At 45.2% G+C, this 26,284-nt stretch overlaps 1 protein-coding gene across 1 annotated transcript in view; it reads right to left on the minus strand.

Moving 5' to 3' along the window:
- Positions 1-2,527: 2,527 nt before the first annotated feature.
- The window catches only part of LOC104026238 (sodium/hydrogen exchanger 2), a 30,854-nt gene continuing 7,097 nt past the window's right edge, over positions 2,528-26,284 (minus strand). The window contains exons 4-12 of the mRNA XM_075720571.1: positions 24,812-25,029; positions 20,745-20,941; positions 15,923-16,012; positions 13,745-13,815; positions 12,397-12,561; positions 11,145-11,259; positions 9,669-9,803; positions 5,170-5,242; positions 2,528-2,664 (exon numbers count right to left, since the gene is read on the minus strand). Of these exons, the coding sequence (XP_075576686.1) occupies positions 2,528-2,664; positions 5,170-5,242; positions 9,669-9,803; positions 11,145-11,259; positions 12,397-12,561; positions 13,745-13,815; positions 15,923-16,012; positions 20,745-20,941; positions 24,812-25,029 (1,201 nt within the window). The remainder of the gene's footprint in view (positions 2,665-5,169; positions 5,243-9,668; positions 9,804-11,144; positions 11,260-12,396; positions 12,562-13,744; positions 13,816-15,922; positions 16,013-20,744; positions 20,942-24,811; positions 25,030-26,284) is intronic.

Consider the following 26,284-nt stretch of genomic DNA (forward strand, 5'->3'; position numbering starts at 1 on the left):
GGTAGCCCATAAAAATTTTGCAGAGAACTCATTTTATATGATGGGAAACTCAAATGGAAAAAGATCATTATTTAAGTACCCAATGCCCAGAAGCATGATGGATGCTGTACAAGACAAAGACGGTACAGACATCCTGATATTTCAGACAAAAGCAAGAAAGTTCAGAAGCCAAAAGTGAAAAAAAAAACCAACCAAAACCAACCACCCACCCCAACCACCCCAAGCAAGAATTGGCCAAGGGATTCACAAGGTTTCTATCCTTGATTAAAAAAAAATTAAGAACTCCTTGGCAAGCAACTTTCTTTTCCCTTTTGCTCTCCAGCTACAGAATAAAAAGGACCCATCTTAGTAAATCTTTATATCATTATTTACTGTGCAGAACTTAAGGAGAAATTTTAAACACTGTGGACATTAAACTGCAGGTAAACAGCAGACATTTCAACCCCAGATAGCCGGGGACCTTCAGATTCAGTATTTTTTTTTTCCCCCCTCTCACTGGTATGCAATTGCTTACGCCAATAAACAGACCATTTTTCTCACTCATTACAATTGCAGTGATCTTGTGATCACTGACCAAGGGCTGCCCGGCGCAGAGCTGAATGCGCCGCTGTTCAGAGCGGATCTGCCGGGCTCGCCGTGCCGGACCGATGACACCCGGAGACACGTCCCCCGCGTGTCACCAGCTACCACTGATGTCATCGTGAGCGTGTTGCAGATACAAGGAGGTGGTAACTCTTAGATGATCTCGTAACACGGCATATTTAATTGAAATAGAAACGCAGTACGTTACAAAGTACTCATCTATGTTGTATATTACAACATATTCAAAGATGGGCTGTTTTCTAAACAGTGTAGACAAATCTACATGACTCCCACGCAAGATGGATTAAACTAAGAAGCAAATCAAAATTTTAATAAAGTAACTGAAGATGACACTGGACTTATACTAAAATCAATAAATACGTACATATACATAGATACACACACAAAATACACATGTAAGGCTAAAAGGTCTAAATTTTCATTTGCAGTGAGATGAATTTCCAGTGATGGGGCAGTGAAGAGTGGCCTTCAAGCCAAAATGAACTACATCAGCTTATGTCAGGACACTGAAAAGGAGTTTGTTCAAATGAAAATGGGAGCTCCACGTCATTGCACAGCAAATACACACAAGTTTGTGTCTTTAATTTAAAATTAAAGCCCCAGTGTACCAGGCAGTGGTCTCCTAATGGAGTATTTCTGCACATAGGAGATTGGCTCTGGAAGTCCAAAAACATTATGGAGGGGAGTATGTGAATTCTTACAGTTTTTCTTTTATTTTTATTTCAGAAAGAGCCACTTGTTCAGATTAAATACTCCTGGATCCTTCAATGCAGAGGAAGGGGAAGAGAAAGAAAAATGTCAATGTTTGCGATGCTAGAACTTACCCTATCAGGTTCAGCTAAGGACAACAATTTGAAGGCTTGAACACTTACCTGGAGTTTCAAAGAAGATTACCCAAATGTGGAGATACTGTCTTCCGCAGGTACTATCCCCAGAGTTTACCTGCATCTGCTCTGCTAAGGGGATCGCACCTTTCCTGGCAGAAGCGCTCCACGGCAGCAAGGTTTTGGGTCCCTCTCTCTGCCGCGCCTTCCAAGACACATTCAAACCTCCTCTGACGCCGCAGCCCCCGGCTGTGGCAGCAGAGATGATCTTGGAGAGCCTTTGCAGGGTTGCTGTGACCAACCAACCACAGCACAAGGCTTGCCCATCTATTTAAGGGCTGGCACGCTCGTCTCCTGGTATCGCCACTGGACTTGGAGCTTCCCCATTTTATTTTTTGAGGTGAACCATTCCTTAAATAAATTTTCTTAAAATCAGTAAGAATATACTTTTCCCCTTTTAACACAGCCGTAATAAGTTTTCATTAAAAGAACTGTGTCTAGTGACAGCCCCTCTGGTAAGACACAACCCTTTATTTAACTGTATGATTTAACTCTGGACTTCACGTGATTAATGTTCACAGTCAGGACCCATCAGTTCCTGAGGAGCAGAAGAGATCTTTTGCTGTTTCTGCTGTCTTTCCTGGTAGCATGCTCCATCACCTAATAAAACCCTCCTTGAGATTATAAAGTTTTTCCTAATATATAATCTAAATGCTCCCTGCTGTTTAGTCTATCCCTGCTGTCTAATGAGATCTGGTATCTCACCTTATTAAAGCATCCTTTCTTGCAGTTGTAGACAGTTTCAGCAATTTTCCCAGACTGAACAGACTAATTTTTCCTAGACGTTTCTTAGAAATTCTCTGCCAGAGATTACCTTGCATTGCTGGTGCTCAGCTGTGCATCTTTTCCTTTGGTTCCCATTAAAAACCCAGCGTTGTGCAGTAAGAGCACATGTTTCGATGCAAACCACTCTGGATATTTTGCCCCGTCCATGCTGTCCTTTTCAATACACATCTTATTTACATTATCTACATGTATAGTCGCCACCCGTGAAACAGAGTCAGATCCCTCAGGGGAAGCCAGCAGCATCGCTTGTGCTTTTACATCTCCGATGTCAGCTCTTTCTCCATTTCTTCCTTCTCACCCCCGGCCATACCGCTGGGCTGCAGTGGTTGGATGACACACATCGACTTCGACCGGTTCTGTTTCACTTCCCGAACTTTTTCCGCATTTCCCACTGCAGGAAGAGAAAAACACCAACTTGTATGAGAAATGTTCTCCTTTGTGGGTCAACAGGAATGAAGAAATATCGAGAGCTACTGAGGTGGCCATTTGCTCACTAAGGATGAGCTATCCACTGCAAGGATCACTCTTCAACTATAAAACAGAAGACAAAGATTTGTGTTTCAATGGAAGAAAAAGAAAAAAAAAGACAATTTAAACCCTATTTTTTACTTTGAAATATGTTACGTATCTGGACATATATCATCGCTCTTTTGTCAGTCCCCACTAGCAACTTTGCAGAACAAAAGTTCATATTCGTGACTACCTTAAAATAGCTTTTCAAGATGCAGGCATCCTGCTGGAGCACCTATAATTTCACATTGCCACGTTAAGTGATTTTTTGGGGGGATGTACATGCAATCATGATGGAAGGGTTGCAGTCTCCTTCAGCCCTGTCGCCAGGGTATGTTGGGAGCTGCTGTGCTCACATTTTCCCTGGACCAAAAAAAAAACCCACCCAGAAACACTGCTTTTTATCACTTTGCCCTGCTTACACTCATGTTTTTCTTCAGGAAGAACACAGTTTAAACATTTATAATAAACTGGGGATTAAAACAGCTACATCCCCAGCAGATGCCCATGTTATGAACACACAAATGCCACGCAACTGTGTTCCTTCCATCCACTCTTGCAAACCTGTAGTAAGATACCTTTGTACAGAGAATGCCAGCTACTCTACGGCTCTTTATTTAGCAAGTTTTTAGTTAATTGTTTAAAGAAAATTACAACAGAAGAAAACATTAGAAATAGCAGGATAAAAAAGATGGAAAGGAAACTTTCTTGCTGCTTAAATATTTTTCTGGTACATAATGTAATACACAAATATTCTGTACATTACTGCTAGACCCAGCCCCTTAACCTATCTCAGCCCATATTGGGAGGCAACATTATTTTTTTGTTATTTTCAACAAACACTGAATCTTTTCAATCACCACTTTTGCAGACACGATTGTGCTAAAAGGTGCTGTGCCAAGTATTGTAAAAATTCAGTGCTCAGTTTCCCACTGAACATCTCACTGTGGTTCAGAGGCTAAAATGACTGTCTACAGTTTTGACCAGCTATACTCTGTGTGAGGCTTCATTGATACTAAACCTTTTTTTTTTTTTTTTTAAAGTGTGAAAACTAAGCTTTCAGTTATCTAAAAACTGAGCTTGGGCTTACGAAAACATGAGGTCTTGAGGCACTGATCGCTCTGTAACAGATATTCAAAACAGACAGTGCTGCTAATGGGGCACTCCAAATGCATTTTAATAATACTTAGCAAGCAAAACAAATAAGCTCTAATTTTTGGAAAGCATTTGGGCACAAACTTCATGTTTTGAAGTATCATTCATTTTTATAAGGTTTTAGTTTATGCATTAGCATCACCATAGGCAGAATGATCTGCAATTGCTGCCAAACATCTTAGTGCTTGGTGGAATATGAAGAACGGTACCCATTTCAAATGCTGCCTGGCTGGACGTGGGACACAAAAACACCAGTAAATTCGCGCAACCCCCTGCAGCGCACAGGTAATAAGGAGGCCAAACACCTGGACTGGGGCACACTTCTGGTGGCACACTAAGCTGGGGAAGGGTCTGGAGCACAGGGCTGGTGGGGAGCGGCTGAGGGAGCTGGGGGTGTTCAGCCTGGAGAAGAGGAGGCTGAGGGGAGACCTGATCGCTCTGCAGCTCCTGAAAGGAGGGGGCAGGGAGGGGGGTGTTGGTCTCTTCTCCCAAGTAGTTAGTGATAGGATGAGAGGAAATGAGCTTAAGCTACGCCAGGGGAGGTTTAGATTGGATATTAGGAAAAATTTCTTCATGGAAAAGATAGTCAAGCATCGGAACAGGCTGCCCAGAGAGGTGGTGGAGTCCCCATCCCTGGAAGTGTTCAAAAAAATGTGTAGACGTGGCACTTGGGGACATGGTTCAGTCTAGTCTACCCTTGATTGGTCTAGTGTGGACTTGGTAGTGTAGGTTTATGGTTGGACTGGATGATCTTAAAGGTCTTTTCCAACCTAAACGATTCTATGATTCTCACTGCTGTGGTTCCCAGCACCACTGCCTGCCCCCGCGTAGCTGCCGGGAGCACCTTCGCTGCCAGCAGTGCATCCCAGTGCACGCTGAATCTTGTCTATGGTTGAGCTGAGATGGGGCCCTGGGGCTGGGGAGGCTCTCGGCTGTGCTTGCTCACTCATGGTGCTCATCTAAGGAGCCCCGCTTTGTCCCCCAGACTGCAGCCATGCCCCTGGCCACCCTGCCACCTGGCCACCCAGCTCTTCCTGCTGCTGCCTGCGGTGAGGGAAGGAGAGCAGGAGGCTTTGCCTTGGCTGTCTCACAGATCCCAGCCCTGCAACGGACGTGCCATGGGCCTCAGCACATCCTCCCTGTCATCTGCTGGACCATCCCACAGGGACGGGGCAGGGCGAGCAGGGGAGGTAGGGAACCACCGCCGGCACCCACCAGCTCCCCAGCTTACCGGTGAAGGAGCGGCACAGCTTGGGCTGCGTGCTGGAGTCACCCTGCGCTGAGCAGGAATCATCCTTCTGTGACTAAGGAAGAAAAGTACTTTAATGCATTTATGAAGATTGCTAGCAAGTCTGTTAATGACACTCATGCTTCATAAACAAGCCATTTGTAATCCCCAAGGACTCCGTTTCCATTTGTTTTACTTTTGCCAAGAAAAACAAAAAGAACTATTGCTAAAAATAGACCAAAATAGATGGCAGGAAATATTTACAGAAGCTGATTTGCTTTGAGTTGGTGGAAGAGGTCTGAGCTCTCCGGGAGTGATTTTGGCAGATAGGATGGGAAGGAGCAGCCCTGGAGCAGGGAGGATGGGGCAGGCGAGTGTGGGAGGCAAAGCCCATCCCCAGGACATTTCTCACCTTGGCTCTTCCCCACCTTGGCTGCAGGCCAAGGAGGCAGGTAACGAGCTTGCACTAACGAGCTCCCTGTCCTTTCACTCCAGCGCTAATCTCCACCCTTCAGGAAAAAAGAAAAAAAAAAAAAAAGAAAAAAAAAGAAAAAAATCAGGTAGCACAATGCTGCCTGAATTGCTTCGGTAAACTGGGAATAAGTCTCTTATGCAGCTGTGATTTGGCACCTCCGTCCAGAAGCCCAGACTGCCAGAATAACTCTGGACACCTCCCAGCCTGGTTTTCTGTTTTGTTTCGGTTCGTTCTCCTCCCTCCCCTAACGAGGACCGATGCCCTCCATCCCTTGTTCACACTTTTATTGACCATTTTAATAACAATGCCTTCCCGGCTCCAGCAGCAGCGCCTGGCTCCCTGGAAAGCCATTCCCAGGGGCATTTAACGATTCTCAGAGCATGCTCCATGAAAGGGCTCCGACATAATTACCAAAGGCAGTATGTCATTTACGCACATGGCTTACAGGCAGCTCCAAATAAGCTCCTTCTGGGGGAGCGTACTCGCGTTTTGGCAGAAGAAAAGAGGACGAAGTTGCCTGGCTACAGGTGCAAGGATTTTCTGGGTGCTTGGTGGTAAATAAAAGCTATCCTGGGTCTCAGAAACCACCCTGCCAGGGTACTCTGCATTGGATCCTTGCCTAAAATAAGGCAAACCCCAAATCCGGACAGCGTTCAGGGCCAGCGTGATGCACAGCTCCAGGAAGCAGCAGCCTTCGGCAGGAATTTTGTCCTAAGGCGGAGGAAGGCGAACGTTCTGCTGGAAATAGATAGGCTTGGAGTTAATCCTCTGGGCTACGATTCAGATCTGAAGTCACCTCGTAGCCTTGCCAAGGTTTTTCTGCTTGGTGTAAATCATTTAACCTGAGCTGTTGGCGCGGGAGGGATGAGGATTGTTCTTTTCTTACTTCGTCTCTCTGCCTTCCCTACTCAGTTTCCAACCTCTCCTTGGCAGGGGCTTCTAACGCAGCCCAAGAGTCATCTCTCACTACTGGAAAAGTGACGGTAGACACCTAAAGTGCAGTAGACCCCTAAGGCACCTAAAGCCACCCAGGTTAGAGAGAAGAGATGATCTGTCCTGGCTGAAGCCTGGTGCTGGCCATGGACCGGTGCCCGTCCTGGCAAGGGCGCCGGTTTCTCCACATCAACTGTGGAAGGAGATGGATTGTCCATCAGGCAAGACAAACTTCGCTCTTGGCTGCTCCCCAGCCTGGCAGAGCCACAGGCCTATAGAAAGATGCTCTTCCGTACATACCTTATTTTTCTGGTGACTGACACAGGGGGGAAAGACCAACCGGCACCTAATAAATTATGAGATGAATCTGAGCTACAACAGCTTCATATTTTAATAGCAAAGGACTAAGAAACTTCACTAAAAAAGAAAAATATATATGCAGACAGCCCGCAAGCAGAAAAAGCAGCGTTTCTATACCGAACCAAAGGGATTTTTTAATTATTCACTCAGCTGATAACACCTAACTGACTGAATGCGTCACCAAAGCTTTTCTCAAACAGACCGGCAATGGAAGACGTGCAGGCGTTTCACCAGCACCGGAGGGTTTCCAGCAGCCCTTTGCTTGAAGTTTGTTTTACAGTTCCTTGATTTCCAGTTGGGTTTGCAAACACAGTTGTAATGCTTCCATCTCGTGGTGAAATGCAGAACAGAAAAGTGTGTGGCATGAGAGCATCTGTTTTTTCTTGCTGACTCAAAACCTGCAAGGCCAAACCCTTCTCTTTGGGACTACAAAAGATGGAGTATCTGACAATTAGAAACTCTCAAACATTACCTAGCCATATTTTTCATTTGTCTCTTCTTTAAACAGGAAAATGCCACTGGCTTGTCAACTTGGCATGAAACTAAAGCTGAGTGGCTTAATTTTTCCCCCCAAATTTAAAATATTGAGCTGCTTTTAATGGGCTGAAATCTACTTTTTAGCACAGCGTTCCTCCTTTCTGCTGACAAATTCTGCAATCTGTCCTCCTACAGCATGAAGCAGCAGTATTCACCCACTCTCCCACATTGTGTTAATATTCCAGGGCTCTTGTAGAACATTTCCCATCACTTTTGGGTATCGCCTTAGTTCCAGTCACAGTAAAATGAGGCAGCTATTCTAAAACATTAGCAGATAAGCTGCTGGTCACACAAAGCATGCCTGATTTTTCCTTTTGGGTGCAGAGGGATGGTTCTTGGGCTTAGAGTCACCCTTACAGATGTCACTGGAAGTAGCTCTCAGTATTTACATCTGCTTCACTTAGACTGGCACAAAGCAAAGGTAGCTGCTGTAAAGAGGTGTAATTAGCACCAACAAATGACTCCTATGAGACAGCAGTATTAAGCATCAAACTGGCATTTTGCATAATCCATAGGAGCATTCGCCAACCCCACAGGGCATTAGCCACCATCCATGAGTCAGCATAGAGACAGAGTGAGTTCTACTGCTTTTGCAATTCCCCCCAAAATACTCTGTCCTCTGAAAGGCCAGCTGTGAGCATTCAAAGTAACAGGAGAAACCATCTTCCCAAAGGTGCTAAATTTCCTACCGAATGCACCGCAGTACCTAATGGGAGCAGCAGAGAAGGGGAAAGCAGGAGCACAAGGGTTAACAATCAAATGTCCTTAAAGTATGTAACGTCGTGCTCAAAATCAGCCCTAGTTTGATGTTGTTCTTTTGAAGTTTAATTATACCAAATGTTCTACAGGAACATGCCGTGTTCTTGCCTATCTATTTTGAATTGTAAGTACCAATCAGCATGTAAATGATCAAATTAAATCTTTTAAGTTGTTTGCAAGAGCCGGAACACCTTTCTGTGAATGGAGGGCTGAGAAGCAGCAGCATTTGGTGCGTTACTGCCGTTCTCGGTGGGCTCTTCAATGACTGGCATTTGAACAAAGAAATCCGAGCGGAAGAAAGCCTGCGGCAGTCCCGAGTTCTTGTGCTGTCGTGGAAAATTACTATCTAAATAAAGATAAATTATTTCTTTTTAAAAGGTCATTCTGTTCTCCTCAGTGATGGAGTCTTGCTGCCCAGATTAGAGACCACAGTCTGCACTTGGATAGTGCTCTAGCTCAAGCCATCAAAACCTAAGACTGGGAGAAGCGGGTGAAATATAGGGATGGCTCAGCAATTACTGCTGCTGACCTGGGGGTCTGGAAGCAAAATATGGGGGGAGCTTAATTGCTTTTCCTCTAGAGTAAGAGTTAGAGAGGATGGGAGGAATTGAAAAGAGCAAGCCTACTCCTCGTGCACCATTCCTGGACCATTTCGTCTTTCCACAGGGAAACGTTTGCCCAGCTTCTCTCACTGATTTCCAAAGAAGCCAGCAAAAGTCTTCACCAGCCACAGACATTGTATTTACCTTGTTTCTCCTGTAATTCAGAGCATGAACCAATGTGGAGCTGTGCCAGCAGTAAATTTGGATTTAAAGTGGTTCTCCCAGGAATCCAGTATGCAACACTTCCCTCTATTTTACTTTCTTCAAGTCTGCCCAGAACTGTAGCTGCTTTTAAAAACAAAAAAAATCACCTCCAGAATAAATAGGAAAGCTCACAATAATACTTCTGTCCTTTCAAAAGAGTTGGGGGGAAAAAAACCACCAGTTTCAAATATTTACAGTCCATCTGGAGTGCTGACAATGGGTATACCAAATTCCTCCCTTCGACGAAATCTCCCAGAAAAGAAAACATGGGAAAAACAGACCTCTGAATCTACAGGCTGAAGCCAAATTAATAACATTTGCTCAGTAAATAACTTTCCTAGCATGGATGGAAGCCTATGTTCACAAAGCGCTGAACGGCGTTGCACCCAAGACGGCTCATTTGTTTGTCAGGAGTTGGATTGCGATATTTTTCCTCGGTATTTCCTACTCATTGGAATGCAATTTAGGATTGAGAGACACTTTTTTTTTTTTTTAAAGGCAACAGGATTTGTCTTTACAAGGAAATACCACCAGCAATAAACAGCGCTATTCCTAGCACTTGTTATACCTGCATGGGGAAAGCAGCCTGTGCATGGTCTCTGCAGGTCCAAGCCTTCCTCGCTCCTTCTTACCTCCTTCCTGGAGCTGGCCACGTCACCTCCGCTCGCTTCCACCCGCAGGCTCTTGTGCCGGAGGATCAGGATCTCCTTGGCATGCTCCACGGGCTCAGTCTCTCCGGGAAGGGTGTGCCTGTTGTACGCCGGCCCCTGCACGTTGCACCAGAGAGACCGCGGTTGGCGGTGGGACCATCGCTCCCTCCACAGCAGCATCCCTTCACTAGTGCCTGGGTCTTCCAGGGTCCCCCAACCCTGCTATAACCACCCTGCCTAGTAATGGGGTTAAACTGATCCACCCAAATATGAGAGGTGGGGATGGAGGGAAAGAGCCAAAGCAGGATGATGGCACTCCAGACTCTGCTTCTTTATGCAGAATTACCCAAGCGATCCGTGAATGACAAGACTGAGGTGCATCTCTATTCATCCCAGTGACACACCAACCTAGTGCAACTACTCCATTCGAGGTGTCTTCAGCCTCAGCGCCTCTGCCCAGCCCTCCAATATTTTATATCAGCCCGACCTCCATATATAAATCATGCCATCAACAGGAACCATAAATCCTGCTTCAAAAGCCGTAAACCAACCAAAGATAAATCGCCCACTGACATCAGCGGGAGTTGGGAAAACTCTGTCGCTACAAGGGGTGAGGCTGGATTTAGGCAGGAGTAAGTGCAAACAGGAGGAATGCCTTCATCTTCATGCCATTCACCATTCCTACAGGTTTCCTCCCAGCCTTGTCTAGTTGCTTCTCTCGGCTCAGCGAGGGGACAGGAGGGGATGGTTGATCCCTCTGTGCTGAGCTGCCCACACCAGCCGCATCCTCAAGGACTCAGTATTTCGTGCGTAATCCATAAAACAAAGGCTTAGGTGGATTTTAAGGATAAGGCCCCACGTATCACCATGTGAACAGCAATTACAATGCGCAGTCCTAGGTGCCGTGTAAAACCTCAGCCAGATTATTCATGAGTTATTCTGTAAACAGCGAGTGGTTTCTATGCTATTTACCAGTTGTACCAGTTTCACGGCAAAACTGCCGAGCACCTTAAAACCTCTGCAGATTAATTCTCACTTGCAGCTCACTGACTGCGCTCTCTTCTTATAGGGAAAAAATGCAACGTGAGGATAACCCCATCCCTGCTCTGCCCTGTAGGTAACGAGGAGCTGTTGCAGCTGCTGGATCTGCTAACCTGATGCCTGAAGATCCATGTGCTCCTCCTTTCTCCTTTCTGGTTCTGGGTACTGATGCCTAAAATACTTCAGGAAATTATAGGCTGACGGGGTGAACCTTTCAAAAGCTGTCATGCTGCAAACAGAAATGTGCCACTGACTTGGAAACTGGATCTGGCTTCGCACAGCCAACTATTCTCTGCTCACAAAGAGACATCATTAGTAATTATGTAAATATTCATAACATCTGCTCAGGCTGTTAGGATAACTGAGATAACTTTTGTTATTGGACATCTAAAATACAGATTGAGGGAAGATCTATACCGTTCTCCTTATTCGGTACAGGTTCCTTGCCAATATTTCCTGTATATTTTCCAGGACATCCGGATTCAGAGTATCCTCCAATTTTTTGTCTGTTATGACAGTCCTGTCATTGTTGCTGCAAAGAAAACCAGAACGCCTTATTTTGGAAGATGCACAGCAGCACAACCAGTGCATCCCCAAAGCCCAGTGTTCGCAGCAGCCCTTTCGGATCCCACCACCAGCGGACACGACCAACAGCTAATCCTTGCAGATGGAGCTCGCTGCAGAAGGGGCATTTGGTATTTGCATCAGAGCTGTGCCATCCGTGTGTTCCCTGGTAGATAAAAGAGCTTTGGGGAGCTGTGGCAGAGCAGAACCGTCTGTGAGAGATGAGACGGCCATTCTGACATGCAAATATTTGACCCTGCTGTCTCAGCCGACGCTCATTCTCACCACTGGTTCCTTCAATATGCATAATGGTGCAAAGCCACCAAAAAATGGTGCAAGAGCGTCTTCCTCAGAGCACCATTCCTGTGTAACTTGAGTGGGGGGATACAGGTGAGCCTCCATGTACAAGATCAGAAACTGTGTTCATCAATGCCAGTAGATTGCTCATCCACCCGTTTAGTGTTAATCCCCACCTACTAATCTTTAAACAGCGTTGACTTTGCATTTGTCCAAGCTACGTTGCTCCTTCCCAGGGGATAGCCCAGTAGGGAAGAGCAGAGGAGGCAGAGAAGTTTGCAAAGGCTTTTCATAACTGTTCTCTCCGGTGGGAGGGTTGGGAGGAGTGATGATCACCAAAATGATCCGAGGGCTGGAACACCTCTCCTATGAGGCCAGGCTGAAAGAGTTGGGATTGTTCAGCCTGGAGAAGAGAAGGCTGCGAGGAGACCTTATTGCGACCTTCCAATACTTAAAGGGGCCTACAGGAAAGATGGGGAGAATCTTTTTAATAAGGCCTGTTGTGACAGGACAAGGAATAACGGAATTAAACTAAAGAAGAATAGATTTAGGCTAGACATTAGAAAGAAGTTTTTTACACTGAGGGTGGTGAAGCACTGGCACAGGTTGCCCAGAGAGGTGGGAGATGCCCCATCCCTGGAACCATCCCAGGCCAGGCTGGACGGGGCTCTGAGCACCCTGCTCTGGTTAAAGCTGTCCTTGTCACTGCAGGGTTGGGCTGGGTGGGCTCTAAAGGTCCCTTCCTACCCAAACCATTCTATGATTCTATGATTCTATGGAAAGGGGACAACTGCAGGGGAGCACTTACAGCAAGGATGGGTGAGACGGGGCATGACCCAGCTGCCCTGCTTCTGCCAGCTCAATGGCATGTTTCCGCTCCAGCTTTTCATACAGAAGCACGATACTCGATTTTGGCTGATCGTATTCTCGAAGTAGGATCTTCTGCAGGTATTTGCTGTTGAAATATTCTAATCTGTTTGAGAACAAAACAAGATGGGCTTAGCCTTCTCCCATGACTCCCCAGCACCAAAACGGACCTGAGCAAACCAGCAGGTTCATAGTCCATGACTGCCCCATATTCCATTATATTCCATTACCTTCTTTCCAGAAATCAATAGTCCAAGAGGTCCATCCCTGATTACTTTTGCACTGCAGTACATGAGCTAAGATACTAAAACTTTGCCAAATACAATAAAAGTGCCAGATTTATCATGAACCCTACTCTAAGTGCTACAAATATATGCAGTAGCCCCAAGGGATGAAACAGATTTAAACGCTTCCAGATTCCCTCTTGAACCGTTTCCTCTTTCCTTCTGCTCAAATGCAGCACAACTTTTGGGAAAGCCCTAGCCAGTATCAAATACTGATGCTCAAGTTTGGCTGTTGTTAGCTGTACAAAAACCTACTCGCAAGGGGCCAGGACACTCCTCAGCAGCAGCGATTCCCATACCCTCTAGTGGCACTTCCAAGCACTGGCATTCCTAAAAATAAATCCCTGCCAGCTGCATTAATTAGAGTCCTTATCATGATGTTAGCTGTATCTGTGTCTGCATAGCCAAAGAAGTAAACCTGGTAGATTGCTATTAGTATATTTTATGTTATTTGTATTTTAAAAAATTAAAAATTCTTGTATGTGTACAATCTACCAGAACTTAATGAAAATTGAGCACTTTGCTACAGAAATATGCAGAGATCCTCTATCATTTGTCAGTCCACAGCAAGCAGTTGCCCCTCCAAGTGCTGCAAGCTCCCATTCTGATGTTAATTGTGCACACACCGGGTTGGGGTCCCCAGCTCCCGCACGGCTGGACAGGCAGGAGGGCACGGGCAGCGCCGCCACAGGCAGGGACAGCCTGAAGCCACGCAAGCTGCGTGTTGTGCTGGCACGGCCCTTTCATTTCCAGCAGATTTCTTTGGACAAGAAGGGACAAACACAATAGGAGAGGAGAAAGGAGTCTTTTTAGGGCGAAGTACCATATGTGACCTGCAAGGAGAACCCGGGCTCACCCTGGACAAGGAAAACCTGCCCCTCTGCCACCTGCCTTGTACCACAAGGATGAACAAGGCTCAGCTGCCCACCGTGGAAACTGAGGGAATAGAAACCAGCCTCCTTCTTTTCTACACATGTACACAGTTGTATTTTGGCAAATCCTTACTTGTCTTTCCAGTAATACTGTCCCCAGTGTCCAGATATATCTTCAATGCCAGCCAGCAAATGATCCAAGAACTAAACAGAAGAGAGGATTTTGCTATACACCGGTTGCATGTATTGCATACGTGATGAACTCAGTCAGCAAACATCAAAAGCCAGCAGACAAAACGGGAGGTGCTTTCAGCTCGGTACACAGCACCGGTAAACAAGAAGAGGGGACGTCGGGCTAATTCCCCATCCAGTCATCCACACGGATCCCTCGGTTCTGGAGTACAATAAGTGGTTTGGCTGCTTGCTTTCAGGTCTGTGCAAGCAAAGAATAATCACCGAGGGACATGGATCTGCTCTTTATGGTACGTACAGGATGGCTGATGCCTTGCATGCCCTGCGTATTGGGCCTTGATAAGCAGGAAATGCTGATATTGAGGTTTTTGGGGACAATTTGTCTCAGGAGATCAGTATCTTCAGGATATAGATGTAGATAACATACAAATGATGCTTCAGCTTGAATGATAAATACTGCCTTCCCCCAGACACTTCCCACTAAATTAAATCATTGGCCATATCATGCCTTATACAAAAACATTATTATTGATTAAAATGATATTAAAAATCCTGGACAGGTTGATTTTTCCACCTAGAAGTTAAATCTCTGTAATTTCCCAAATTGGTTTCCCTCCTGCTGGCATCTCTGAACTGGGAGAGGTCTCCACTCTACCACGGTCAATGTCCCTCCACACTCAGATACTGATGTTCCCGGAGCTTCCTCCACCTCTAATTTAAAAAAAAAAAAAAAAAAAAAAAAAAAAAAAAATTGTGGGGTCAGAGACAGAAAATTTTCAGAGTGGTTCACCAAGCCCTGCAGCCTGGTACAGGTTTAAAGTCCTCACAGCTATTAGCTGCTGCATGGTCTGACGACCAACAAATTACCCCCCCGGCACTGATCATCACTCTTGAGAGCAAGAATGTCCCGAATATCTGGATGGAGAAATAAATTTGAGGAAGAAAGCTGCTTCTGGCTTCTGCATGCCTGGTTTCCAGCTATCTGCATTGTTACCTTCTCTACTTAACTTAATTGGTACACAGCCATTTTCAGCTCACATTTCCTAATAAACACATTTCCAGAGATGATTTACTATTCAAACACTAACAAAAGAAGAAAGTATTCTCTGTTCATGATAGGAAAAGCCTCTTCAGCCTATTGAACTGTTCTGTTAACCTCAGACAAAGCCCTGTAATACAACCTAATTGTGAGGATGCCAAACAGTTTTTATAAATGTCCTCAAGACCTAATGTCTTTATTTCTAGCTGTCCAAAAAGACGACAAAAATATTCCTGAAGAAGCCATCCCTACAGAAATGTGGCTGGGTATAAACAATTAGATTCAGAAACATTATTTTACACTGGATGCAGGGTATCGCCTCATTAAAAATCCCAGGCCACAGCTCCCTGTCAGGTTGTCTCCGACTGAAGGAGAGCTGGTGCAAAGCCTCTCTGATTTGTCCCTCAGTGCACCGACAGCGTTGCAGCGGGACCCAGCCAAGCTTCCCTCCAGCAATGCAAAGCCTCAGCTAGGTGTGCAGAGTACTTTGCTTTCTCGTGGAGCTGACCCGCTCTCGGGAGAAGTCCTCTGTAACCAGAAAGGCCAACGTTTGGATGGCGAGAGCAAGGTGAACTAAATTCCACCTTTGGGTTACGGTGACTTCAGTGGTTCCTTCCAATCCAGTGTTTTCCTTATCCTCCCTTTTCTAAATTTGTTTGCAAAAATATCCAAACTGATGGTCGTGAAGTGACTGGTGAACACACGGAAAATCCCAACCCTGAAAGCAACCAAGTCTCCTTTTCCTTCTTTCACTCTTTTCAGAGAAACAGAAAAGTTGGCCTTAGGTTTGAGCATAAACTTTTGGGCGAGTGATTATCTTTTCCTGTCGCGGTTGCGCGCCACCCAACGCGACACCAGCCTGACTGAGTCGGGGGCTGCTATTCCAATGCAAATAATAACCCATGGTTAGGAAGCTGCACAGAACTTCAAACCTGGAAAGGGACTGACCTGCAGAGCATTCAGGTAAAACTGCAGATCTGTAGAGTCCCTGGAGGCACGCCACGTTTCCGAAGCACCATATTGTTATCAGCAAAGCGTATTGGAAAGCTCTGGCTGTGTGTCGATGCATGCATCACTTACCCGAATATGGATCTGCTCTCCCACTGTGGGAGCACTCTCTCTTTTCCTCTTGACAGCTAACAAGTCAACGAGAGGACGGATGGTCATTCCCTGCAGCATAACCACAAACACAAAAATCAGCCCTTCTTCACATCAAGCGTTAGTGTCAACAGGAGCTCACACGCAGGCTGCAGGGTGGGGGTAGTCAGAGAGGAAAAATGCTCCGCTCTCCTCATCTGGCATCTCAAAGACCACAAAAAGTCAAGCAATAACTTCAAGGTCAAGCCTGTGGTTTGCTATTGTTTGTAGCCTACCAGATGGAAAGGGGCTTGAAACGTTCAAAGTTCAAATGCCTGAAACGATGATAGTCCTTCAGACTTCGCAGCGCGCAGCCTCCGCCAGCATTTGTCTGCTAACTTTTTGAGTATTATGTGTCACAGATCATTACTCCAACAATCTTTGATGGCTAGCCGGTGGCTAAGTTTACTAATCAAAGTATCCACCTGGTAGGAAGGGTCAGGGGAAGAGTTTTAATGTCTTTTAAGCCTCATGAGAGAACTTCTAAAATGCTGCTGTGTGCATTTCTTAGGCTAGCTTTGGTATGAAATGACTTTTCTAGGACATGTTTACAGCAAAAATGATGGAGTAGTTGATGTTTATGACTTCTGAATGTCACCAATGCTGGCACGGAGGAGAGTTGAACACATTTTTAATTGCAGAAACAATTAATGTGTCATTTTAATAGCTAATAGCAATAAAAAATGCATCACTACTCAGAGTAAACAACATAAAACTCACAAATTCAGAAATAACATATTACAAAAATTAAGTAGAGGCTACGCAATTTGGTCTCTTGCCTTCACTGGGTAATCAGCTGCATTTGTTTTCATTTTAAAGTGGCACTTTGGAGTTTTGAGACCAGGACTCCCAAACTTCGAAACACCTGAATTCCTTTGGCCCTTCCTGACCTTGGGAGCATCACAAGAATCCCACGTGCCATTTCAGCCTACATGTCATTCCACAACACAACTGCAGGTCCCCTGTGATGCTCCTCCACCCACCAGAGATAACTCATCCGAAGTGCATCACCCGATGCCGACGGCTCTATCATGGCTCACACAAAGTTTTTCTACCGCCAGCAACCCAGTACCTCGTGGGTCAGTGTAGGCAGCAAACAAAAAAAGAAAAACAAACCTCTTCACAATTATTACATTTGCTAGCAATTTCATGGAAGAGGTCAGAGGCCAATAGGCTGAGAGAGAGTGAACTTCAAACGGAGAACGTGGTGTTTCATTTTTAAACCCCGCTGAAAGGCACAACAATGAGGGCTTTTTGTGACATTCCAGACAAGCCCACAGCTCCTTAGAGGACTTTCTGGTCTACGTGGCACATATCCAGGCCTGCCTGGAAGCGCTGAGGACTTGGTAATTGCTCAGTCAACGTTCTCAAAATTATTAACCAGGCTTGTTGTGGGAAGAGCCTTATGCAACCGAGTTAGGCTAAAATAGATGAGTTTCCTGGGTTTTGTAATGCACCGATAGACCCACATACAGACAAGCCCAACTGCTTACACGCTGGGCACACGTTACACATGTTACACACTAATGTCTGTGTAGCACGAGGCTTTTCAGACAGCACGGTCAGGATTTCCAAGAAAATGAAGTGGGTTTGTGCTCCGACAAGATGCCCTGCTGGCCTTCACCAGATTAAAAGGGCCCAAATCATCTCTCCCCTAGTTTCTGTCCTATCTTAACACAGACACCCCCCGTCAAGTCTGTACTGATATCACTGAATATAAAGAAAACTTATTGCACAAAATAACAACAACAACAAAGTCTGCTATCCACAGAAGTTGTTTTATAGCCAATATTTCACTTGTCCTTTTCACCCAAAGTGACATGCACCATGAAAGATGCTGGGATATTAAAGATATTCACTCTTCAATCCTGCATCCATCGATGTGGCTGACAGCAGTGCCACGGACTTCAGAAACCGTAGGACTCATTTGCAAACCCAGGCTTCTGAAGGTTCGTCTTAATACCTGCTTCTGTTATATTTACTTATGTTTTCTGTGCTGAGCTACAGCAATATCTTGCTCGTTCAGCCTTTAAGGAAGTTTACTTTTTTTTTTTTTTGTCCCCTGTTCTCATGGTGGCCTCAGCTACACAATACCGCAGGTATCTGGAGCCTGAGCAAAGTCTGTCTTTACAGATGCCGTGTTCCCGCTGAATGGCTGAAGGTCAAGGGGTCGCCCCGCCGACACGTACCCATGGGGGACCCTGTTTAACTCTCACCCTTTCGCATGGAGATGACATCACCAGTTGAGCTTTGAGGTTACACAAAAGCCCTTTTCCCAGTCCTGGGAAGGATTTTCCGAAGCCTTGGCAGAATGGAGCTGCTGCCTTAGAACAACCTTTGTCTGAGACTCAAGAGCGTCTCTGCATGAGCGGACGTGCCTAGTGACCGTATCTTTTCAATTTCTGACCCACATTTGCATCTTAAAACTTGTCAACCTCCACCTTAGTACACTCCCCCCACCCCTGGCCCCTGCTCTCTCCTTTCAGTCTGAAAACTGCGCCCGGTCCAGCTGCCCTGCGGGTTTCAGCTCCGACCCCATCGGCACGTCACACTTGTTGACCAGTTTTTCAGCTCGTGATGTGGATTAGGTGGACATGGGGAAGCAGAGAGTCAACCCCAACCCTCCACATTGCCCAAGCGCCCAACACCCACACCTGAGGGGTTCAGGGAGGCCAAGTGGAAGGAATTTGCTCTTGCGGGCTGATGCTCAGCCATGGGGCAGCTGTCACTGTGACCCACCATCTCCCAAAGCCCCAGCAGCTGCTCTGCTCCCTCCGTCCGAGGGCAGGAGGAGGGCAGCCCCGGGTCAGCAGCTCTGCATGGACCTCATGCCCTTGAGCAGGAGCTCCCGGGGAGCTTTTCTGCACGACATCTTTCCCAGACCCCCACCCCACTTGCTTCAGCCCTAGGGAGCCCCGCTCTTAACTTTTGGGGATAGAGCACACCAGGTAGACATCAGCCTTGCTCACTTGGGGACCAGACAACCACAATTTTTCCACCACGTCCTCCTTCAAATGCGACAGCGTTGTCCAGGTGAACTAAAAGGTGTATTTCGGAGAAACCCCAACAGGAGCTTCACCTACAGACTTGCTGTTAAGAGCAGGGAGACACATCCAAAAGCTTCATCCCACAGAAGGCTGCCAGAGTGCTTTTACCACTAGATGTCACAGCAATGCCGAGCGCTGCTGCCTGCCTGCGCCTCCCGAGCAGGGCTTCCCTGCGCCCTGGAGCACAGCAACTCCTCACAACCTCAGCCGGTGCCTAAGGGAGAGAAAACCCTTCTCCATCATACACCCGGAGGGGTGCTAACTAAGAATCCGTGAAAAATAAAAGCGTATGAGTAAGGAGAGCAATACCAGCACCAAGTTCTGCCCCTGCCCCCCTGACCCAGGCCTGGGTCCCTGCCCGCTATGCAACTGCGGGCAGGGGTCAGATGTTGCACCCCCCCCATATGCTCCCCAGGAGCAGCTCAAGCTGCAGATGCTCCTACAACTTTTCTATAGGACTGGGCTTTGCAAAAACGCCCACAGCAGAAATCAGTCTTAAAAAAAAAAAAAAAAAAAAAAAAGGACATTCGTGCTTTAGACAATAAACCCAGTATCTCAGAGCAACCAGTGCTGTGAGGGTCCACCTCCCGCTCCTCGCCTGGCAGCGGGGGGTTGCCACGTCCACAGCAACCCCGTGATGTGGGCATGTTGCACTCACTTGCAGAAGCCTTCCCACGGGGTAGGAAACAACCCAAGAATCACTAGGGCAGAAAGAGAAAGCGGGTAGCAACAGGGCTTAGGGATCAGTTATAGAAGAAAAATTAGAGGCAAATAAATCAAATGTGCTATGACTCTTTTATTTGCTTCTGATTTTCCTTGCTTTCATAACAAGTAACACAGCCAAATTTTTTTTCCAGTGGGAGAGTTAAAGCAATGCCCCCCCTTCCTGCTGCAGCACCATAAAATAACTGCAGCTGCTTTGCTGCACAAATGTGAAAACATCTCAGACATATATACAAAATATTTTTATATACAACTAATGACTGTTGTTGCTTCAGCTGTTGGATGCCCCAATGAAGTGGAACGCACTCTCAGAAAATGTTAACGACTCACTCCTTCAAATTTAGGTCCCTTTAAATTGTCCCACTTGTGAACTACCAAAACTGAGACCCCCCAGACCATAAACCTCTTTTAAAATTGTTGCTGCCCATGTTCAGAGGGCTTGGAGTATCTCCAGTATCTTCCATCTTCTCACCTTTGGGATCAGGAAAGCTGACCTTCATCACTGCATGGCTCAGGTAGCATTTCATTTCATGACATGCCTAGAGGAACAAGTGGTTCTTACCTTGCTCAAAGAGCAAACTAGTTGCAGACGTTGATTTGTGTTGCCTTTGCTCTCACATAAAACACGTAAAAGCACTATTTCAGAGAGGAAACCCATGCCAGCATCATTCTTCACAATTTTCACCACTGCTACCCCAATACGGATGGACCAGATCAAAGATGGGACAAGTTATCATGGAAAATGCTACAGCACATCTTGTAAGCCAACAACTGCTAGTCAACCTCACGAACAAGTGACGCATTCTCACACTTTCTGTCTCTTTCAATAATAATTTAAAATTTTTCATATGCCTAATCACTTGATGGACAGTAGGTTTTAATCACTGGTAAATCCTTGTATCCATCTAATGGTTTAGTACTGCTTATTTGTCTGGAAAAAAAAAAAAATCATGCTCATTCTTTACATCTGCTGGTGACACTGAGATTGTTTTTACCTGTACGAACACAGTGAAGAGGATGACAACAGTTGTTGCTGCAATGAAGAGCTTCTTTCTGTGGAAGTTAGGAAGCAAGAAAACCAAAGAGAAACAAATGGCTCCTCGGAGACCCCCGTACGCTATAATGAATTGGTCTTTGCTGGTGATGGTGTTCACGTGAAATCTGTTCACAAAGAAAGTCAGCACAAGAACCCCTGAAAAGCAGGAAAGAAGATGGGAGCACATCAAACAAAAAGAGCACTTAGATAAAACTCATAAACTTATGATATATTTTACAGTAAAACATTACTGGTAAACACCAATCACGAGGAACTGGCCAGGGCCCAAGGTGGTATATTCCCAATATACCACTGGAGAAGGGCGTTTCTTCCAGTCTGGTCCAACAGGTCTGCATTTGATTTGTCCAGGTAAAAATTAATCCCCAACATATTTCTGATTTGGGGGATTAGAAACACCATTGACTGGCCACAGTTCTGCAGGTTTGTATGACTATAAAATTTTAGGTAGCTCATCTTGTAGCAAATTCTCTCGGTTTTTAACTCAGCCTTGTGCTTATCTCAGTCCAGCTGGGAAACCAGAGTTTTCTTCAGAAGGACTCTGAACTCTGCAGGGGAGTTTTAGTGTCATCCTGCTCCCATGGCCACGGATCCCCAGAACATACCGTTTACCTGGTGACGCCGCGTTAAGCATCAGCTAAATACTGAACAAACAATAACTACCGGCAACAGAGGATGTATTGGCACGTTGCTTTTGATGGTAGTTAGTTAAAGTTTTTAGCGCAATTCTATGGTCGTGTGCCAGCCGAAACTTTACTCGTACGATGATACGGAACCAGATTCCAAGAACTGAACTGAAATATTCATTGATTTCTTCTAATTGGTGATAACAAATGATTGGATTGCCTGGATTATAAATGCTCTCGAGGCGAGCCATCAGCAACAATTTAGCCACAAGTTACCCTCCAGTTTCCCAGAGTTTCCAAGCAGTAGCTTGGATAAGCAGCTGTATTCTGCCTGTGTTAATGTTGTTTCTTCACCAGTCTTTCACTCGGAGATTTCTACTGTATGAATTTAAGACTACGCAAGGTGACACAGCAATTGATGTAATTTATACTCATTTGCAAATACATAAACAGATGCAGAAAAATACAAAAAGTAGGGCCTTAAATCAGTAAGCCATGATCATAATATCAACAGGTATGATAAACATCTTATTTCCTGAAGATTAATGGCCATTTTTGAGAAGCGATGACACAGACTGTCATTGACTTTTGCTAGGAATTAGCTGGATCCACATCACTTGCTTTTCTAAAGGGTGTTTGTAAAAGAAATAAACTTCAAAAATAGCGCACTTGTGCATATCGGACATCTTCCCACAACACATCTTCCCGTACAACTAAAAATATCTGAACTTGGATTGCACATCAGACCGGTTTGAAGAAAACAAAGAGCTGGGGATGTTCAGGAATAGGGAACTCAATTAACTGAGCCTTGCAACACCTTCCCCTTCTCCAGAGCTCCGTGGAGCTGGTGCTCAGACCAACAGATGTGAAATACTTCTGCTTCAAGGTTCTTTGTAACTTAAGTAAATAAATAAAATAAAGCATACCTCAGATCACATCTGCAGCTACTGTAAAGCTCAGGCAGTGCCAATAATTTAAAGGAACAAAATTTACTTGAGCTGATATCCTGGCCTTTGTCTTAATTTAATCCTACCTCATAAATTATGACTAGCATTCCCTAAACTAATTCAAGGCCAGTTTGCTCCGAGAGATGGCATACAATTAATCATTTTGAGCAGAATATATTTACTTCTGGAGATACACCTTGAGAAAGAGCAGAAGGAAATCTCTCTAGTGCTTGGATAACAGTAGAATAACTAGTGCTGTCATGCAATTAATGTATTTTGCTCTTTAGATGATCTCTCTTAAATCAAAGTAATTCCACTCCCCAGGCTTCAGCAGAATCATTTCTCATTTAAGAGCACTGGGAGGGTCCAATAAAGGACTAGAGTACAGCTTACCCACTAACCCCAGCACTGTCAGCCCAAAAGTCCCCAATTCCTGCAAGCAAACTCTACGGGTGCCTCCCATTTCTGGATCGGTGCCTTGACCACGCCCAGAGCTGCTGGACGGCTCTGAGCTGGTCAGGGTCCAACCTCAGCCACCACCTCCACAGCTGGAATTTCCCAGCCCAGCTTCGTGCCAGCACCCTGCCTGGCTCGCGTCCTCCCGGCACACCTACGGCTCTCCAGCAAGGTGCTGCAGAAAAGGGACACCCTATTCAGGATCAGATGTGCAAGACAATTTTCAGCCCTGGTTTGTGTATTCTTATTTAACTCAAGGGGGATTTTGAACGGAAAGAGTGTTTTCTTTCCCAGCTGCAGGGCTAAGCCCTTCTCTAATAACGCGCTGCATAATTTGGGAATGCAATCAGAAGAGCCAGAGGATTTTTGGTGTGCTTTTGTAACATTACGACGTTCCTTACATCTTGCAATGAAGAATTTTTGAACTAAAAAAAGTCAAAATCACTCAGAACTTCTTTTCATTTGAGCAAATAATTTAAGAGAAAACCACTTAATCGTAATAAAACATTTTAATGTATGCACAACTGACTAATAAGCCTGTTTCCAAGTGCGTTTATGGTGCATAGTTATTAAAACAAACCTTGGCATGTATTAACAGCTAATAAAACCCATTCTGCTATGTCTTGCTAATCATAGCCTACCCTATTTAAGCAATTTCTTGAAGTGTCTATCAAATTTGAGTTCACTCTGTTTGACTCAGTGGTTTGTAAACATAAATCCTGTTGAACGTTTTTTAGCTCTCAAATTCTTTGCCAAAACTGTGTGCTCCGTTCTATTTGCAGACATAGTTTGTATATAAAAACATCCATAACGAGAAGGCAGCCACTCTGCACTTTTAGGTGACAGTAACTGCATACTACAAGAGGCAATAGAGAAGCAGCCTCTCTGAACACCAAATCAGCACAAGATACAACTGGGGACAGTGCACCTATTTTTCTGGTCATTTACAATGCATGAAAATGGGATCCCAGGGTATTCTGGGTCCAGAACTCAGGTTTTCACTGTAACTGATCTCAAGAAGATTATCTTTAGCCACAATTATCAGGAGAGTATCGTCACGCACAGCTTTTTCCTCTTGCTATACTAAGTCTTGGTCACTTTTTTACTGTGAGGTTGGTCAAACACTGCGATAGGTTTCCCAGGGAGGTTGTAGAGTCTCCATCCATGGAGATAATCAAAAGCCACTGGACACAGTCCTGCCTAGCTGTCCCTGCTTAAGCAGGGGTTTGGACCAGATAATCTTGAGAGGTCCCTGCCAACCTCAGCAATTCCCTGATTCTGTGCAGTTCTGTCATTCTCAGTCCTTATCTGAAACTCTTGAGTAGGAGCAGAAGCATCCTCACATTTTAGGTCCCAATTCTCATCTACCCAGCAGTAAGCTGAGTAGATGCTCCTCTGTAAAGCAGAACAAGATCTCCAGGGACAGCTGTTTGAAGGTTCCTCCTGTTTCCCTCTTAAGGAAGCTGCTGTACACAAACTGGTTATGAATTAAATCCCTTAAATCTCTGCAATTCAGCATATGCAGTCAGAGGCCCCGTGGTTTCACACGGTTCTCTGAGCCCAAGCTATGTACTTGCAATCTCCCTCCTGCTGTGAAGATACCAAGGGACTAAGTTACACTGAAATGGAAGAGGAGAACGTGGCAATCAAAGAAGGGTCTAAGACCGAGGTATCGATAAAATAGATGCCGTGAGAATTTCTATTTAGCACCAGTGCTGCCCACGGTGAGTGCACAGACTAGGAAATTGCAGTCAAATGCAAGACTTGCTATTGAGGAAGTGATGGAGGAGGAGGGAAGCGTCGGCTGGGGTGTCCCACTTCAGTCCTCGCATTCACATCTGGGATGACCACACGCACAGAGCGAGCAGGAAAGGATGATGGTGGGGGCAGGAGCATTTTCTCATTTAATGGAATCACATTTTTCACTCCCATAAATAATAATATATATATAAAAAATAAAATCTCTAATTTCACCATACCTAGAGCTCTCCAAATGAGACAGAAAATGACAGTGAAGCAAATGTACGGCCAGTTCCACTCATGATTTTCTCCAATGGTGGAAACTCCAAGAAAGATGAAGATGAGGGTATCACTAACACTGCTCCACATCTTCATGAAGTATTTGACTGTGGTGTGAGACTTCAGAGAGATGTTGGCCTCCACATAACGTTTCATGCCCATGGCACAAGCAATGATGCTGAGAAAATGAAAAGGAAACAATAAATGCTTCTAATTAAGCACACAAAATCAAAATATAGTCATTTATAAAAACGTAGCCTTCATCAAGTCTTAGACATTTGCAGACATCTCACTGGGTAGTGATTTGCTTCCTACATCAGTCCAATAGTATTACGAGGACCACCAGGACAATAAGATACTATATAGGTTGACGAGACTGTCTGAATCTGCTTTTATAACACATAAGCAACTCACCATTTATTGCATTTATCGTAGCCACACAGCAATGCCTACAATGAACTGCACCCAGCTCTTCCCACCACAATACTCTGCTTTCCGTTCTTTAACTCTGCCAGACTCTCACCATCTGGGCTGAAGAGTTTCATGCTTAGGAGCCCACATCACCTATTTTGCCCAGATGAGAAAAAGGCATTTGAGGGAATGGGAGACATGTTTCTCAGCATGAGAAATGCGTAAACAGGATTCCTGTGAGTTTGGCTGATATCTGGTCACTACAGCAGATTCTTGTAGGACTTGGAATCGGTGTAGCTTAAGGGCAGCCGGAATGCTGTACTCCTTCACCCAAGAGACCAAAGTTAATCTAAAGTTGGAGAAACTCAAGCATACGACGTACCTCACACTGCATATTTCTAAGCCTGACCGGACTTGCACTGTATATTATTTGGGCACAGCTAGGAAGCTACTGACTCCCTGCAACGAGGAGACAATAAAATGCTCAAGCACACTCATAAGGCTGCACAATGAGCCAAGAAATGTTGTTGCTGTAGTGGGAACATCTGACCTCCTCAGGTATCGCATATCCAAGGTCACTTCAGAAGTGTGCAGCACCAATTAAAACTTCTGCCTTGCAATTTTTCATGGATAATTGGTTCTTCAAGTTACAGGGTACACGTGGTTAGCCTAATTCATCAGCTTTCCAAATCAATACATGTTCGGGCCAGCAATCTTAAAAGGTCAAAACAATTGAGTGCTCAAAGAGTCGAAGCTCCATTTTTTTATATTTTAACCTGGACAGAAACATTTTATTCTAAAAATTGTACCAGCAATAGCAAAATGGCTTTACATTTCCGAGATCTGATTTCCATTGGTATTTGCTAAGGCCATCCACATGGAGTTTTATTGCATTAAAAATTCCTTTCACAGGAGACATCGCAGTAACTCTCTTTACATGGTATCACGTGCAGACAAGCGCACCGAGCAGGAGATCCTCAGCTTGCAGAAGTGCATCTGGGTCTGGCAGACTGGCTGTAAAC

The sequence above is a fragment of the Pelecanus crispus genome, chromosome 13 (genome assembly GCF_030463565.1).
Source record: "Pelecanus crispus isolate bPelCri1 chromosome 13, bPelCri1.pri, whole genome shotgun sequence".
In the NCBI taxonomy this organism is placed as follows: Eukaryota; Metazoa; Chordata; class Aves; order Pelecaniformes; family Pelecanidae; genus Pelecanus; species Pelecanus crispus.